The following is a 16,993-nucleotide window of genomic DNA, read 5'->3' as shown; positions in this document are numbered from 1 at the left end:
TGGCAGAGGCAAAGGGGCTCCCTGTCTGTGATTAATCACCTTTTGAGAGGTGCTTCTCTCCTGCTGCTGCTACCAGGGACATTTTGTGGCATCCTGTCCCTCTGATAATTCGGCAGTGACACAGGGTTTTAGGTTGAGTAGTAAGAATACACCTCAAGATTTTCCTTCCTCTAATTTCTAGGCTTGGTTTGTGTGCAGGATCTCCCTTTTCTTTCTGTTTTGCTTTGGAGAGGTGATGATTTTTACTTTTAGGTGAAGCTAATAAAACCTGCCTAATGTGAGTACCAGTCAGAGGTTCTCTGGAAATTCCTGGGGCTTAGGGAGAATTAATTTTAGCTGTTTGCCCCACTTGGATGCCCTCTCTTCTTTTTTATGCTGCTGAAATAACAGGACATGGTATAACAGAGCTTGCCCTCCATCAAGGGTATGGGGAGATGTTAAAGGGGTCATGGGAGGAGGGAAGGGAGCAAAGGGCTCCTGAGGAAGAGCTGGAGAGGGTTTTTAAGGCTGCAATAGAAAAGAGCTTCTAAGGAGAAATCTGGCCTTGCAGAAAGGATTCTGCAGTTTAACTTTTATTTGTGGCTTTTGTTGAACAGCATCCAGAAACCGTCAGTGGGTTTGACAAGAATGAGGTAGCTAAAATTACAAAGGGAAAGATCAGGCAGGAAAAATAATGGAAGGCTGTAGGAGAAGATGTTGCTTTTAGATGAGTCTGGGAAATACAGTTGGAAGGGAGGTAGGAGGAACAGGAAAGGACTCTGCACTTACAGCAAGAATCTGCCAAAAGCCAGACAGTGCTAGACAGTGCTTTTGGTGTGTAATAGGAAAAGGTCATTTGGGGCGGTTGCTCTGGAATTGCACATCTGTTGAGTTGCCATAAAAAGCACTGAACGTCAGGAGTTTTCTACAGAGGCCTCAGAAGAGCCTTGTTGTGCTTCTGATCACAGTGGGGACTCTGCTGCTTCCCATTCTGAGGGAGACTTCAAAGCCTGCAGGACGTGGTGTGATCATGTGGCTTGGAAGGTGGTGAGCCAGGCAAGGGTAAATGAAAGTCACCTAATGAACTTGTGCAGTGTCACAGCCATTTTTTGCTGAGGATCTGGGGCTGTTTCACCCTTCTCCCTTCACCTCACAGTCCTGAATTTTGTGGATTTTTTGGTCCAATAGACTGCATAACGCACTCTCAGAGTGACTGGCCAAAGAGTAATGTCCCCTGTGCCCAGTCACCTGCAGCATGTACGTGCTGTGTTGTAGATTGACTCTTTCAGCTCATATTTCATACTAAATTCTCTGACCTCTTAAGCAGGGAACACCTGACTCCTAAAATCATGTGCTGTGTGCTCCCTGCAATGTAAACTCCTCTGACAGCTCCTGCCCGTGGTTTATGGCCTCTTATGCCTTCACACTAACACTTGACATCTGCACCACAAAATTTGTAACATCAGTTTGTTCAAATAAAGAATCCACCAAGCATTTAATCCTTGGTTTAATGGCTGATGTTTATTTTAGTTTGGGGTTTCATGCACTCATGGAGGGATTCTCTGCCCATGGTCCATAAATCTTGCAGGGCAGGAATGAGACTTCTCTGTGCTGGCTTGTTTCTGAAGTGAGGCTCTAGAGACGGGGTATTTTTATTTTTTGGATACCTCCATAAAACTGACTGACTTTCAGGTATGAGCTGCAAGTGCACTTAATGAGGATTTTTCCTGCTGGTTTTGGATCTTTCTCTTCATCAAACATCTGTGATACAGGACATGCGTTTCCTTTCTCTTTGTTGTGGTTCAGCCATGCAAATGCCTTCTTTTCTCTATGTGCTTGATTATTCTGGAAAATTATTTGCATTTGTGGTAGGCAGGAGGATGCAAAGAGAGACCACTGTGAAAGTGGACAGAAATGACAAAACAATTTACCCTATGCAGGAGCTACAAACTTGAACAACCTCTCTTTTTTTAAGTAGCTGGTGCTGCTGTGCCTGTTGTGGAGGGTGCAGCAGTGACCTCCTGAGCTCTTTGTGGGCTCCCTCGAGTCCTGTTGTCTGTTTTAGGTGCAGGTAAATTACACTTGGGCAGTGTGAAGGGGAGGTAAGAGCAGGAGCCTGGATTCTCCTGTCAGGTCACTCTGGCTGTGTTTCCAGGCAGCCTGTGGGGTGCTGGTTTTCCACACACATCCTCCAATCCCAAGCACTGGTGGAAAGCAGCCAGCCCACAGGGAGAAGGGGGCCCAGAGGCTGTGTGTGAAGCAAGGCTGCCCAGCCCTCTGCCAGGAGCCCCTTTGGCTGCTGCTCTCCAGGAGTCACAGCTTGCAGAGTTTTGTTCTGCTGCAGAGGTGCCAATTCCTTCGCCTGCCCCTGGAGGAGAGACCACACTGGCAAATGACCATGGCATGGCCTCTTCTCCCCAGAGTGAGCTCCAGTCCAGCAGAGTCAGTTCCTCCTCTGACACAATGTCTTCTTTCTCACCAAAAAGAGATTTTTAAGGGAAAAACCGGAGAAATCCAATATTTTTGTTCCACTTAAACTTTTTTACACAGCTCATTCAATGCCAGGCCAAGACTTAGCTGAATCAAGGCTTAGCCCCTCCGTAAGAACTTCTCTACAGGTATGAGATTTGTACCACCTGGAAACATTTATTAGGGGATTGCCAGAACAAGAATTTGATGGGGAAATGCTGCTGTTTTCAGGAAGGTTCTGACTGATAGCAGTAAGACCCAAAATGTCAGTGTTTTTACTGAAATAATTTACCTTTTCTTTTTTCTTTGATTTCTCTTTGGTATTTGAATGATAATGTTGACTACCTGTAGCTAAAGATGTGCTGCTGTGCAGATGGAGGGATGGGAAATGAATAGAATGAAAGAAATAAAGTAACACACAAACATGTGAGCTGTTCCACAAGAGTTTGAAATCATCTCCATCTCATAGCTGGCAAATCAAAGGTGCATTCAGCTCTCCTTGTTTCTTGCTTTTTCTTGTATTTCAATATTTTAAATTTTATTTATTTTATTTTTATTATAGAGATCCTCTGCTCTGGGGCAGCTTTGCCATGCAGCCTATGTGAAAACAAGCCTTGAAACTTGGTTATTTTCATCTTTGCTGCTGGCATGCAGCTTCCATAATTTATGATCACCCCCCATTTTCATTTTTTTTTCTTGTCCATAGACTCCTGTCTGTCTCTTTCAACCCAGGGGGATGTTTCCAAACTCTCTTAAAAAAAATCAAATTTCATGGTTGTTTTCTCAGTTTAAAATATGTACCAAGTGTTGACAGTTGATGCCTTGGGCAGAAAAAGCACGTGCAGAATTGTACTGGATGACTGAAGAAAGCCAGGAATGAGGAGATGGGATGGACGTGGTGAAATGTGCATATTGACAAGGCAGAAAATGCATGAATGGATGAAGGCAGGGAGTCCATTTCAGGTGGGCTTTGGGGGGCTTGCAGCTGATGGGGTTTGTCACCCTGAATGCAGGAGGGTCAGTCAGGAAAAGCTGATGATCTGGGAAAGAAGGGAAATTCAAGCTGAATTATGTCAGGGAGCTGGTAAACAGGCTGTGGAAAATCAGGATCAGTGAACACCAGCTCAGCTCTGGCTGCTGCTTTGCTCAGAGAGGGTCTCAGGGTAAATCTAGAGAAAATTAAAAAGTGATTCTCTGCTCTGGGGAGCGAGCAGCACGTGTTGTGTGACATAAGAGGGATTTGTCTGACCATCCATTAGGCTCTGTCCCATGTCAGTTTTGCACTGAATGTTGTGTTTGTGCTGTTTCAGGACTTATGTGTTCTGTTCCCTTTTCCACAGGAAAAAATCAATAGTAATAGCAGTGTCAGTATCACAGGTGGAGCAGTAAGCAGAGATCATTTCAGTGAATCTTAGAAGTCTGTTTCTTATTGCAAGAATAAATTTCTTTTAATTACTTCATTTGCTTCTTTCTTTTTACAATTTAAAACATGAACACAATTTTGTGGCTGCCGTGAAGTGAGCAGGTTTGAATTCATATCTGAACTTAATTTCTCCTTTGGTCATGGCTCAGCTGCTTTGAACATCTGCCTGTGAAACACAGTTCACCTTTCAGCTTAGAAGAAGACAAATTATTAATACATCAGTCCTTTAGTTGGTAGGAAGGAAGGTTTAACTTATCTGTAACATTTTTATTTGAGTTAGTTAATTTTTTCTTTTTCCCGAACTTATGTTTTGTCACATCATCTGCTGTTCTCGCACCCAGGGGCACACACGTACCTGCAATGCAACCTCTTCTTTAACCAGCCAAGAACACTTCAATTTAAAGGTTGTTACAACCTGAATACACACCAGGGTGTTTGGTGAAAAGGCTGGGAGTGTTTTGTTATGATCTGCCAGCCTTAAAAGGCACTTTGACCTTTCAGAAAAGAAGAGGCAGAAGAAGGTGAAGGCCACGAGCGACTGGCGGGAGCGGAGGAACGCGATCCGCCTCACCAGCGAGTACACGGTGGAGACGCTGGTGGTGGCAGATGCTGACATGGTGCAGTACCATGGAGCTGAGGCTGCCCAAAGGTTCATCCTCACTGTTATGAATATGGTAAGTAGGCATTTTACTCTTCAAAGAGGAAACAAGAATAAGCAGGACATATCCAGGGTCAGATAAAGCTGACTTGGCAGCAGAAATCAACAACTGGTTTGACCTTCAGGTATGAGAAAAGGTTTTGGTTTTCTTGTGTTATGTGCCTCTTCTCCACTTGTGTTATTCCTGGTATTTGCCACAATAAAACCCCATTTTTCAAAACTGAAAATGTAAGTTTTCACTTAGGAAATAGTGGTTCAGGAGTGCTGTTTTCTGCCAGGCTTTTGGTGCAGCTGTGGTTTACCTTGGAGGAGGGTCTTGTCTGACATGTTTCTTGGGTTCCTAAAGATTCCTCTGCCACACCTGTTTCACAAAAGATATGGCTCATTGTTCTAGGCAGTTAAAGCCAGCAGTCATATTGATTTCCAGCAGAAGACCTGGCTTTAAGTCCAAAATGATTTTTGTCTCTGATTTTTACACAATGAAAATGGCTGCTTCCCTTGATGTAGAAAATGTGGCAAACTCATGACCAAACTGCTGGCTGATCCCATTCTTTTCACCCAGAGCTGCATGAAGTGGTGCTGATCATACCTATGAGTTGTTGGTGGAATTGGGCTTGAAAATCATTCTAGAAATCCTAGGGATATATTTTGGAGTGAGGGGAATCTTTGGAAATTGCAGGCTCTTGGGAAGTGTGGGTGTTAATTTGTGAGCTGTCCCTGTAGAGAGGCCTTCTGGCTCAGCTGATAAGGGAACACAAAGCCTCCCACAGGGAATGCTCACTCAGCTGTTGGCAGTGCCGCTAAGGAGGTAATGGCTAAATTGGATGTAGACATGGAAAACTCTGCTCAGAGGCTGCAGGGGTCCTTGCAGAGGCATTTGCACAAGAAAGTCTTGGAGGAAGCTCATGTTCCTTTGCCCATGCTATTGTAATATCCAGGAACAGCTCATTCTCCTCACTGTGCCTCTGCTGGTGTTTATGAGCAGCAAATTGGCTTGGGAAAAAATAACAGTCCTGAGCAGTAATTGCCTGGTCATGCTTCCAGTGAAGAGATGGATGCTCAGCATAAACCAGCTATGGAACAACAGCTTTTTAAGAGGTCTTGTGTTCCTTCATCAAGCACTGGTGTGAGAGAGCCCTCCTGGAGGCTGACTGAGTAGGGAGTTTGATTAGTCTTTTGCATTAATGAGCTGCTTTTCTATGTCCCTTCCTCTCCCTTTTATTTGGCCTCCCAGTTGTCACTTGATTAGGCTCCACTGTGGCTCTGCAGTTACTTTTGATGACCCTCATGCCAGCAGGTCAATGATTTCACTGTGGCCATTGGGGATGTCTGTGTTGTGCAGCTTTTTCAGCCTGTGAAGATGGTTAGGGATGAACAGACTGATGGACCAAGTCCTAAACAAAAGGTGGCTGTGGGTCTTTGAATGATGTCTGTCCAGGCTGAGGTGCTGCAGAACATCTCAGCAACATCAGCTTGCCAGGTGTGACTAAATCTGTATGGGGAGGTGCTCAGAGATGGGCTGGCTTCTCTAAACCCATCTATTAAACAAATATTGAAGGTTAGTTTCCTGTGGATTAGGCTGATGGGCTTTTAAGCTGGGTTCTGATGCTGTAGGGTGAGCTCACCCCTTTATTGGACACCAGAGAGAGCACATGGAGAGGACTCTTGGATGAGGAACACGTTCATGTGACATCTCCTCAGGTGCAAGGTCCAGCTGAAATGCTTCCCACTGTTAAGTCATTGCTCCTGGGGGCTCACTGCTGTGAGGTTTTTCTGATGTCTGATAGGATCTGAGGTCATGTTTCAGCTCTTCAGCCTTCACAGGGGCAATGGGAGGGTCTCTCCCTCAGCCACCTACATTCCCACGCTCTGAGGAACATTTTTCAGGTTTGAAGGAAGGCTTGAGAGTGACTGCAAGACCAAAAGATAGAGAGGACTAAGGATAGGCAAACACAGAGATGGCATCACTGCATAAATCTTTTATTCTGTGGTGATAAAACCAGGTGGAATTCAGAGAATCAAATGGCATTTTTATGTTACATTTGTGTAATGAAAGCTGACCTTCATCACAGGAAAAGAAGCTGAAGGATAATTCAGAAAAATGTATTTCAGAGAGATAATCATGAGGTTTGGGGAGGCCTTAAGCCAAGCTCTTGGCTGCTTGGATCTTTGTTTCTGTCAGCCTTGGGTGTCTGTTAGCTGGGGGACAGGATTTGCCCCATGATATTAGGCAGTGCTTATTCAGCTATACTGCAGGATGGCAGGCTGCCTCTAAAAGAAACCAGAATGTTAATTTTGGCTTGGGTGCTTGCATTTAAGCAAATAGAACATTACTGGTCAGGGGTATATTAACTTAACTCCTCTCTGTAAGCCATTACGTTTACTGTCAAACCACAAAACAAGCATTAAGAGGTCTTATTAATGCATTTTATATTTATAGACATTTTAAATAAAGTGATCTGCCTTAAAGTATTTAATATCTATTTATGTTACAAGAATTTCTGAAGGAGGAAAAAGTCAGCATTACAAAATATGGGTTTATTGCTCCCTTGGTAAATGAGAATCTTAGAGGAAAAAACCCCACCACCCTCTTCTAGAATAAAAGCTTAAAAGCACAGCAAACCCATTTTGGAACCCAGAAATAACAGGTAGCACTTCATGTAGCAAATGCTGTGTTTTTAATGTTATTCTGTAGTTCCATGCCCCTGAACAGAGAGTGGATTCACATTAAAAGTACTTGTTTTTTGTGAATGTCACTGTAGAGGAGCAAGCTCTTCCATTTACTAAACTAATGCTTGAAATTATAAGACAGGTTTTTCCAAGATCATGGAAGAATTTCCCTCTAAGGTGCTCTGTATGAGTAGGAACAAGCAGGGCTCCAGGGATTTGAGTTGGCTTTTTTCAAGTCACCACTGCTAAAAAGAAATCTTTTCTTGTTTTCTGGCCAGGTGTTTGATTCAGCACTATTTTCCAAACAGGTGCTGAAGTTGTTGTCAAATGCCACCATGCACAGCTGCAGCCTTAGCAAGGCAGTGAGGAATGGAAGAACATGGACAGGGAGCAATACCAGCAGAGCTGTGGGGATGCAAAACCACCTACTTAGATATAGGTGCTGATCTCTTTTTCTAGGTTAAACTCCCTTGTTACTGAGCTTTGTTGCAGTGTTTGCATTCCAGTTCTTGTCTCACCTTTGGCTTGAGAGCATCTCCTTTTCATGTCCTCCTTCTGTAGTGACCAGTGTTCAGAACTTCCTCTGAATTCCATTCCCAAGTGCCTTTGTGGTAAATCCAGCTTTAAAACATGCTTATTTTGCTCACCCATTCTGCTGGCAGCTAATTTCTCAGTGCATTTCATCCACGTGGAGCTGTGAGGGTGGATGTTCTGTTCTTGCAGGAGTTCTGTGCTTTTGTTTGCTCTTGTGGTTGCTTTTCATCTGAAAGAAGTGACCAGTAAATGAAAAAGGAGATTCTAGAAACTGCACTGGTCTCTGCTGTGTCTGGTTTTCATGGTTTAGGTTTTCAGCTTTCTGGTTCTGGAGATAACTGGTTCAAGTGGTGATAAATGGGGATGAGAGCCTTTGGAAAGTCCAGTCCATGGCTGTTGTGTGGCTGAGGATGAGGAGTGGCTGTTTCCAGGCAGGCTCTGAGCAGGGAGTTGTGGATGTTGGCTCCTTGCAGAGTGCAGAGCTGACTTTGCAAACCCAGTCCCACCCAGACTGACCCTCAGAGCATTTGGAGACAGAGACATCTGAATTTCTGAATTTCCAAGACCACAACACAGTCGTTTAACAGCTGCTTTCTATGGGTTTGAAAACCTAAAAAAAAAATGGGTTGGTTTGGGTTTGGTTTTTTTTGTCCCCTAAGTGTATATTTTTGGGTTTTGCAATAAATTACAACTGTGGCTTGGTTTGGAGCTTGCCTTTTTCCCTGAGAGTGCAGTGTGGAGGGAGATTTTCTGCAGTGTGTGTCAGTTCTCCTGCAGCTGTTGCTAAGCCATGAGATTACTGTGGAAGCTCTTTGCAGCAGCAAGCAGGAACTTGAAGTTAGTGATCTTTTGGATGTCATTAAGAGGGAAAATTCTTATGTTGTTCTTTAGGAATGATACTGTTTTACTCTCTGAAGCCTGAGTTTTACGCTCCACAGATTGTTTTTCATTTTGGATTTCCCCTGTGAGGGTTTTTTTATGTTAAAAAAGCAGATAAAATCATTTTTATCATGCTTGCATTGATGGATTTATATGTCTGTGCTCTTGAGGGCTGGCACATAAAGGCTCCAGAGCTGCCACTGATAATGAGCTCCCTTACCTTGGTCTGGAATTTTCATGATGAGAACAGGGACATAAGGGAAAGTAAGGGAAAAGGATCTGAGTGTTTCATCACTGTCTGCAGATTTCTCTTTTTGCTCCAGCAGCCCCAGGAGAAGGAGTTATGTCAACTGTATCTTATAAAAAGCTATGAATATGTTCTTTTTCATAATGTTTAAAGGAGTAATTTGAAAGCTTGGCTTTAGGTGGGTGTTAGAAATCCTATAGCACTTTTCAAAACAAGAGAAAGACAGCCTCAGTAACCTGACTAAGGCTTCTGCTGTCCAAACCTCATCCAGCAGCCAAGGCAATGGGAAGGCTCCTGCTTGAGTGCAGTGCTCAGGGAAGAAAAAAGGGAAAAAAAGTCAATTTACCCCCAGGGTTGCTGTTCTAAACTCCAAAACATCTGAAAGACACACGTCTCCCTCCCACCGTCCACCTGCAGAGGAAGCTCTTGAGAATTTAAAAAAAAAATTAAATGATGTAGTTTAGTTCCTCTCTGAGCCCAATTCCTTATGTCTGTGTTTGCTTTGTGCGTGCTGGGGCAGGCCTGCACAGCTTATGCCAGAACTGCATTTGTTCTGCCCCTTCCATGTCAGAGCTGAGGGGAGAAGGAAAGGCAGGAGGAATGCAAACAGAGGAGGATGGTTCAGCCTTGAAGCTTTCCTGTTTTCTTTAGGGCATTCTGCACAGTAAAGCTCTGTCAGAGAAATGCAGGTGAAGGGGGAGATGCCAGAGACAGGCTTTATTCTCTTCTTGTTCTACTGCACTTCCCCTTCCATTTTTTCTGCCTGTTGTTATCGTTCCTTACCATATCTTCTGTTTCCAGAGCTCACCCTACTTCTGATGACTCCACACAGAGAAGTCAGTGCAGAAGTGAAGAAGCTCCCCTGCAGCAGGGCACCCACAACACTTCAGTCACATTGACCACTTTTGCCATCCCTTCCTTTCATCCCAGTGATCCAGAACCTCCATTTCTTTTCCATCCAAGCTGCTTTCTGCCACTTGTGGTGATGTTCTAAACAAGTAAACTCTGCACTCTCCATGGCAGAGTTTCATGCAGCTGACACTTCTGTTCCCAGCTGCCTTGTTTTATTAAAAGGTCCTAAACCACCCAAATATTTTTACTTTTCCCCTGTTGGAAGCAGTCACAGCAGCCTGAAGGGTGTGATGCAATTGCAGGCTTGAGGAAGGGTGGCCCTTGGTGTTGGGAGGGGGCAGGGAGGTGTCTGTGAGTCAGTCTCTCTGTCTGTGCAGCAGGAAATCTTGAGAACATCTGCAGTGGGAAATCCCATTCCTCATGGCCTGGTACCAGTTATCCCACCCCCCAACCTGGCACGTGCTGCAGGGGGACACTTGGATGTAATGTGGAACAATTCAGACACACTGAGTCTCTGGGGTTTGGTTTTCTTGTTGGCTGGGTGAGAAAGGCAGAAGGTTCTTGCTGCCATGATGGAATTCCATTCTTAGCAGGAAAGACCTATGTATTTGAATTGTTTTATTTTAAATTCAGCTGGATCCTGTGATGGTGCTTCCTCTGGGCACAACTTACCTGGCACAGCCTGCTTTAAATCCAGCTGGGAACAACCTGAGCTGTGTCAGGCTCATATTTTTTTATCAAGTCATTTAAAAGTCAGTTTGCCTTCTCTATGGGGTTACTTCTAGCCTTAAAGCTCATGATCTGAGAGAAGTTTCCCTCTGAAAGGACAGTGCTGAGTGGGGCTGAGACCCAGAGCTGCCTCATGCTGGACATGGATGCTCCCAGCCCTCCCCACAGGGCACAGCAGAGCCTGGCAGGAGAGCTGGGGAGGCCTCTGTGAAAATGTCTTCAAAAGAGGAGGAAAAAGCTGAATGGTGGAAAAAAGTGGGGGAAAAACCCAGGTGAGAGCAGGAGGATGAGGAGCTCCAGGTGCTGGAGCAGAGGTGCCCTCCAGCCTGTGGGGAGACCATGGTGGGGCAGCTGGCTGTGCCCAGCACTGTGACCTGAGGTGAGGAGCCTGTGCTGGAGCAGGATCTCCTGATGGGAACTGCAGCCCATGGAGAGGATCCATCCTGCAACAGGGCAAAAGTGTGAGGAGGGAGCAGCAGAGAGAGCTGTTCCAGAGGACAGTCCCCATTCCCCATCCACCTGCCTGGCTCTGGGTGAGGGGGAAGGAGTCAGGAATGCAGGAGTAAAGATGACGTATGGGGAAGGTGTTGTTTCAATTTATCTTTTTTTTTTTTCTCTGTATACAAATTACTTTAATCGGCGAATTAAATTTTCTCCAAGTGTGTGTTGCCTGTTACTGTTAAGTGATATCCCTCTCAGAGGGAAAGGTTAATGTTCTTTCAAGGCAATACCATCAGCCTGGGGCTCCTTTGGCCTTCATTTAAGAAAATAAGCAAACAAAGCTTGAATAAACAAGCAAAGTGAAGCCTCTTGCACTCCCAGGGACTTTTTTTTGGTTTAGTGTCCAGTTGCTGCTGATATCACTGGTGGATGGGAATAAAAGTGCAGTCAGAATTATCTTTGGGATAGAGAGCACAATAGGAAAAGAGGAAGGGCTGGCAGCTTTCAAGATGCCATCCTGAACTGTCCAGCAGCTGGTGCTTGGTGGGCAAGTTTTGTCAGGGCAAACAGCCTTTGGAATCAGTGGTGTTTGGATTTGTCTGTGCTGGCTCTGGAGGCAGCTTGGCTGCTCTGATGGGAAGCCAAGCACCAGCACCCAGCAGGCTCAGTGGTAAGGACCTGTTTGCTGGGATTATTCTCATGTCATGAGTGGGAACTTCATGGGATGGCCAGAGCTAGTGGGGAGCTGGGAAACCAAAGATCCATCCATCCATCCATCCATCCATCCATCCATCCATCCATCCATCCATCCCTCCATCCATCCCTCCATCCATCCATCCATCCATCCATCCATCCATCCATCCATCCATCCATCCATCCCTCCATCATCCATCATCCATCCATCATCCATCATCCATCCATCATCCATCCATCCATCCATCCATCATCCATCCATCCATCATCCATCCATCCATCCATCCATCCATCCATCCATCCATCCATCATCCATCCATCCATCCATCCATCCATCCATCCATCCATCCATCCATCCATCCATCATCCATCCATCCATCCATCCATCCATCCATCCATCCATCCATCCATCCCAGAGAGTGTTTGTCAGCCTCTGTAGTGGTGCAGCAGGTCTCCACTTACACAGGGGTCATCTGTCAGAGCCCTTCTGTGCAAATGTCAAGTTTATCCCTGCCAGGTGTGTAGAGAGAGAGGCCTGAAGTGCTCTCCCAGCACATCTCCAGGCTGAGCAAATAGTGCCAGCCCTTGTGTGCACTTGTACACCAGCCCCAGGGTACAGAAGTGGCTCCTTGTGCTCAGCTGAAGGTCACTGGGTCAAACACTGAGTAGCTCTGTCTTGCAATCTGTGCCTAAAGTGTAGGAAACATTTATGTGTGTGCTTAAATCCAACCACAAACACTGGAGAGCTTCTTCCACTGAGCACATTCCTGAACATTTGCACAAATAGGAAAAATACCAAGCGTTGAAAGCATGATGTGCAAGATGTGCTCGTGTCTGAGGTTTGCTGTAGGAAATTTCTGAGCCTGGGTGATGCTTGTAGCCAAAGGAGCAGTGAGCAAGGAATATTGCTTACCTGGGGCCAAACCTGCCTCTCATTTGTCAGGAGTCTCACTTCACTGGTCTTGATTTTGGTTTTTTTGACCAAGTAGGGGATACAATATTCACCCAAGGCCTTTTATGTGGCCTTTTACACCTTTTGAAATAAACCCTTCCCTCACCTTTTTGATAGTGTCTAGTTAAAACATTTGTACACTGAGAAACGGGTGGAATAAAATCCTGGGATCAATTAAGATCTTATGTTCTAACCTATAAAAATGAGGTGAAGTATCTGAGCTGGAATGCAAAATCTGGAGAAAGTAGTAAGGTAGTTTCCGGTGCTATTTTTGTATTTCCTGAGGCTTGTGTCATTATGTGCTGCCTTATTACTATTCTCTTATATAAGATATGAAAATAACAGAGGGAAATTGCTTTTCCATTCTATTTCCTGAAGTCTAAAACACGCCATTATTTCATCTTGCATTCAGATATCTCTGATATTTAAATGCTGAAGATCCATGGTAGTTGAATGCTTCATAACGTATGTCCATGCTCCTGAGACTTTATCTTTAGAGCTCCTTTGGAATATTTTTCTCCTTATTGCAGCAACTCTTAAATATTCTTTATTTTATTGAGTGTAGTAGCACAATCCATGTGGGGGGAGTTTTTGTGTAAATTTTTAAAAGGAGAAATGTCTAACTTTAGTCACAATTAGTTTCTTCTACTATTACTAGGTCTTGATATTTCTACTAATAAGCTTTGGATGTTTTTCTTTGCTTTTTGACAGGTGTACAACATGTTCCAGCATCAAAGCCTGGGAATTAAAGTCAACATTCGAGTGACCAAGCTAGTCCTGCTCCACAGTCGCCCTGTGAGTCCCAGCCCCTTTCTCTCCTGCTCCTGGAACTGCTCTGTGCTGTCCCACAGGCTGGGAGGGGGATGTGGGGCCTCAGCATCACAAACTGTGAGGAGTTGCCTGTTCCACTTCACCAGGCAGCATTAAAGGTGGGCAGTACAGGGGCTGTGGGAGTGAAAGGAACCAGAATCCTTTTATTTATCCTTCCTGGTAAGGCTGTCTGCTTGTAGCTGCAAACCAGTATGAAGTTAGCTGTTACAGAGAGGTCTGATGCTTTATCTAAACACTGGGGATAATAATTTCTACTTTTATATATATATATATATATATATTTTTTTTTTTTTTTTTTTCCCAAAGGCAAAGTTGTCCATTGGGCATCATGGAGAGAGATCTCTGGAGAGCTTCTGTCAGTGGCAAAATGAAGAATATGGTGGGGCAAAATACCTTGGTAACAACCAGGTTCCTGGTGCCAGGGATGACACCCCTCCTGTGGATGCTGCTGTTTTTGTGACCAGGTATGGGAAGGTCTGGTTTTTGTTACAGCCAGTAATGCCCATGGCCAGTGATGGGGTTATCTGGTCAGGCAGAAATGTAAGAGGAAGATGACATATTTGCTGCTCAGGTGAAAGTGCTCTGTGTTGGTTTTGTGCATTCTTAACAAGGTTGTACAAAAGCATCTCTCCCTTTGAGCCAAGGTGTCACAGTCAGGGTCAGGACGTGGCTGTAGCACAGGGGGGCTTTTTCCTCACCCCAGCTGGTAGGAGTGGAAAAAACAGGGAGCCCTTCTTCCTAGGAGAAGGAAGGTGTGGAACTGAACACAGCTGAGCTCAGGTGCTCTGTGTGCAGTTAGGGGTGAATCAGCTGAGCAGAGAGTGTGGCAGCAGTGGGCAGGGAGTTATCTCCTAAAGAAAGAGGGAGAGAAATACCATAAACTAAATTAATTTTTTCTCTCTTTACCTGAAGAAATAACCACTTTAACAACTCTCCTCTATCACAACTGAGGTAGAGGAGGGATGTCATTCTGATTGGTTTGTGTATTTGAAAACTCATGCATTTATTTCAGATGCGAAATGATCTTTACAGAAATATTTGATCAAAATTCTTTGCACTTTGTAATTCTGAACTTACTGATCTGTCAAACACATCAGATAAAGCAAGAAAAAGGGTGTTTAGGGACAGCAATCTTTTTTCTCTAACTATCTGAGCTCAACTTCACAATACAATGCATGTCCCATGTTCCTCACAGTTACTACAAATTCTGAACAGCACATTCGTGGTGTTTTAAGTTTTTTGCATCCTTTAAGATGTAAAAATATTAATTTTTACAGAAGTGATCTCTGAATAATGAAAGTGAGCACAAAATTATGGTGTAATGGTGCTAGAAAAACACTACTTCCTACCCCCTTGTCCCCCAGTTTGAGACAGGAAATATCTGTATTGCAGTTCAATATTACTCACCTCTTTCACTTCTTTTCTCTGCCAACAATTTAAGTAGAAATACATGTTTTTGTATAAACTGCCATCCTGATTGCAATAATCTCCAGTGTTAGATTTGTGTTAACAGCCCCACTGCAAACTGTCCATGGGATTCTGGTGAGTGTTCAGTGCAAGAGCTGGTGAGCAGGGCATGAAGCCAGCAAAGTTCCTGAGCACTCTCCTCCCCAGACGTGTGTGCAGCTCCCCCAAACCCTGCTCCCTCCTCTGTATTCACTGCAGTGCACCAGGCACTTGTGCAGATATTTAACAGTTTAGACAGGGGGAATAGTTCCTTTGAAGTCAACTGGCTGCACATCCTGGTTGTAGTCAAGCATGTGCTCCACTGGATCAGGGCCTAAATAAATAACTAACATTTTTGTTAACCTCATCTGGGTATCCAGTTGTCCTGCATGACAAGTGAGGCAGAGGGAATCTCTTCTGATGGGCTCTGAGCACAGGGTGGGGGGAATGAGCCGAGCATTTCATCTCTGCTGCTCTCAAAACTGAATGCATAATGTCAGGCTAAATGAGCTGGACTCAGGCTTCTGAGGAAGAACTGTAAAAGAATTGGTAGGAGGAATTGTTCCGTGGATTTGCAGGGTTTGGCAGTGGGAATAGCTGGGAAAGTTCAGGTTTGGTTGGGTTAGAAACCAGATTCAGCTTTGGTGAAAAGGTTCAGGCCAGGGAGCACATGGCTGTGCACAGCAGCAGCATTTTTGGCTGCAGTGTGCACTTGGAGTCTTTCCACCCTTCTTGCTTGTCCTGTCATCCTTAACCCATCCTGCTTCTGCTGCATGGAGGCTGCTGCATTGCTTGGAGGGCTTCTGGGCCAGCAGCCCCATGCCTGTGTCAGGGAAATGCATTTTTCTCCTCTTGGCTTTGGAAATGTGTGTGTGTGTGTCCCTGGACCCTCCCCAGACTGTACAGATGGACCAGTGGTAGAGGAGTGGGAGCAGCAGCATGTCCAGCACGAGCAATTGCGCCAGGAAAAGCAGAAGCTGAATTTTCAGCAGCTGCAGCTGCTTTAAGGACTAGAAACAGATTCTTTGGGGTCAAGCTGAAGAAATCCCTGTGGTTCCAGTCTGGCTGGGTTCATTTGAAACACCAAGACACTCTTGCCTTTTGAAACTTCACCTCTAAGTGATGTTTCCCACACCCTCGTTTGTATGCAAAAGTAGATTATGTAGGTGGCAAATATTCCTCTTGTGGGATTTAAGGTATCCACCTGAGTTCCAGGTAAGGGACATACTGTGCCTGTGGAATAAGATGCATTGTCCAGCTCAGTAAATAAGTGAGACAGTGGGAATAATCTGCCACAGCTGAATATAGTGTTGTGGTCTCTATAACCATCACAATTTTCTCATTTAGATTCTGGTTTTGAACTTGCAGAAATTCAAGTCTCTAGCATCTTTGGATAGTGTACTTCATATTTTACCAGGCAGCTGACAAGAATAACTTCTGTCTGCAGAATCTGTGTCTTAGTGATTTTACAAGCATGTCTCATTTGAAACACATTCCCTCTCTTGATCCCTCTGCCTTTTGCATTCCTGGGAAATCTTCAGGCACACTGATGTTATCCCAGCTCCTGGCTGGAGGTGTTTGGGTCAGCTATTAGACTGTAGGTGATGTGATAGCAGAGCAAAGAGTGTCTCAGCACTGACAGGAGCAGAATTCAGAGCTGTCTTTAAGCAAAGACTTGTTTTCTCCTGACACAGTGGTGTAGTTGTTCCATTTACAGCCTGGTCCTCCCTTCCACACTTCTCCAGCTCTTTGCCTTCCCATTAAATGGGCAAATGGAGGAATTCACTGTGCATGGAGGAAACTGGGCACATAGTGCTGCTGAATGTACCTATGGATGTGGAAAGTTTATTTTGGCAGGTTCTGCACTGTACCAGTTTCCTGTGTCCTTTAACTTTATGACCCTGCAGGGTTAGATTGGTCGAAAGATGTCCTTTGAAGGGTGCTGGGAATGGCCACTTAACAGAATGCTTCTTATTCCTGTTGCACAGTTCAACTTCTGTCCTTCTTTCTCACAGGAAGGACTTGAATTGCAGAGTTCAGCTTAGCACAGTTAGGTATTTTTTTCCAGTTGGTGGGAGCCAGATGGAAGAGTGACTGTAGGAGGAGTTCTGAGCTCTTTTGGCTGTTTTTATTGAACAAAAGAACTAAATTGTTGTCATTTTTTGAGAATTGTTGTACTCTGCTAGTGGA

The 16,993-nt window shown here is 44.7% G+C and overlaps 1 protein-coding gene across 1 annotated transcript in view; it reads left to right on the top strand.

The window, feature by feature from the left end:
• Positions 1 to 16,993, top strand: part of ADAMTS17 (ADAM metallopeptidase with thrombospondin type 1 motif 17) — a 151,548-nt gene that overhangs the window by 15,725 nt on the left and 118,830 nt on the right. The window contains exons 4-6 of the mRNA XM_058811469.1: positions 4,373 to 4,545; positions 13,238 to 13,321; positions 13,664 to 13,821. Of these exons, the coding sequence (XP_058667452.1) occupies positions 4,373 to 4,545; positions 13,238 to 13,321; positions 13,664 to 13,821 (415 nt within the window). The remainder of the gene's footprint in view (positions 1 to 4,372; positions 4,546 to 13,237; positions 13,322 to 13,663; positions 13,822 to 16,993) is intronic.

Source organism: Ammospiza caudacuta, chromosome 10, assembly GCF_027887145.1.
Source record: "Ammospiza caudacuta isolate bAmmCau1 chromosome 10, bAmmCau1.pri, whole genome shotgun sequence".
Taxonomy (NCBI): Eukaryota; Metazoa; Chordata; class Aves; order Passeriformes; family Passerellidae; genus Ammospiza; species Ammospiza caudacuta.
Note: the sequence above shows the minus strand (reverse complement) of the source record. Positions and strands in the feature narration are given on the sequence as shown.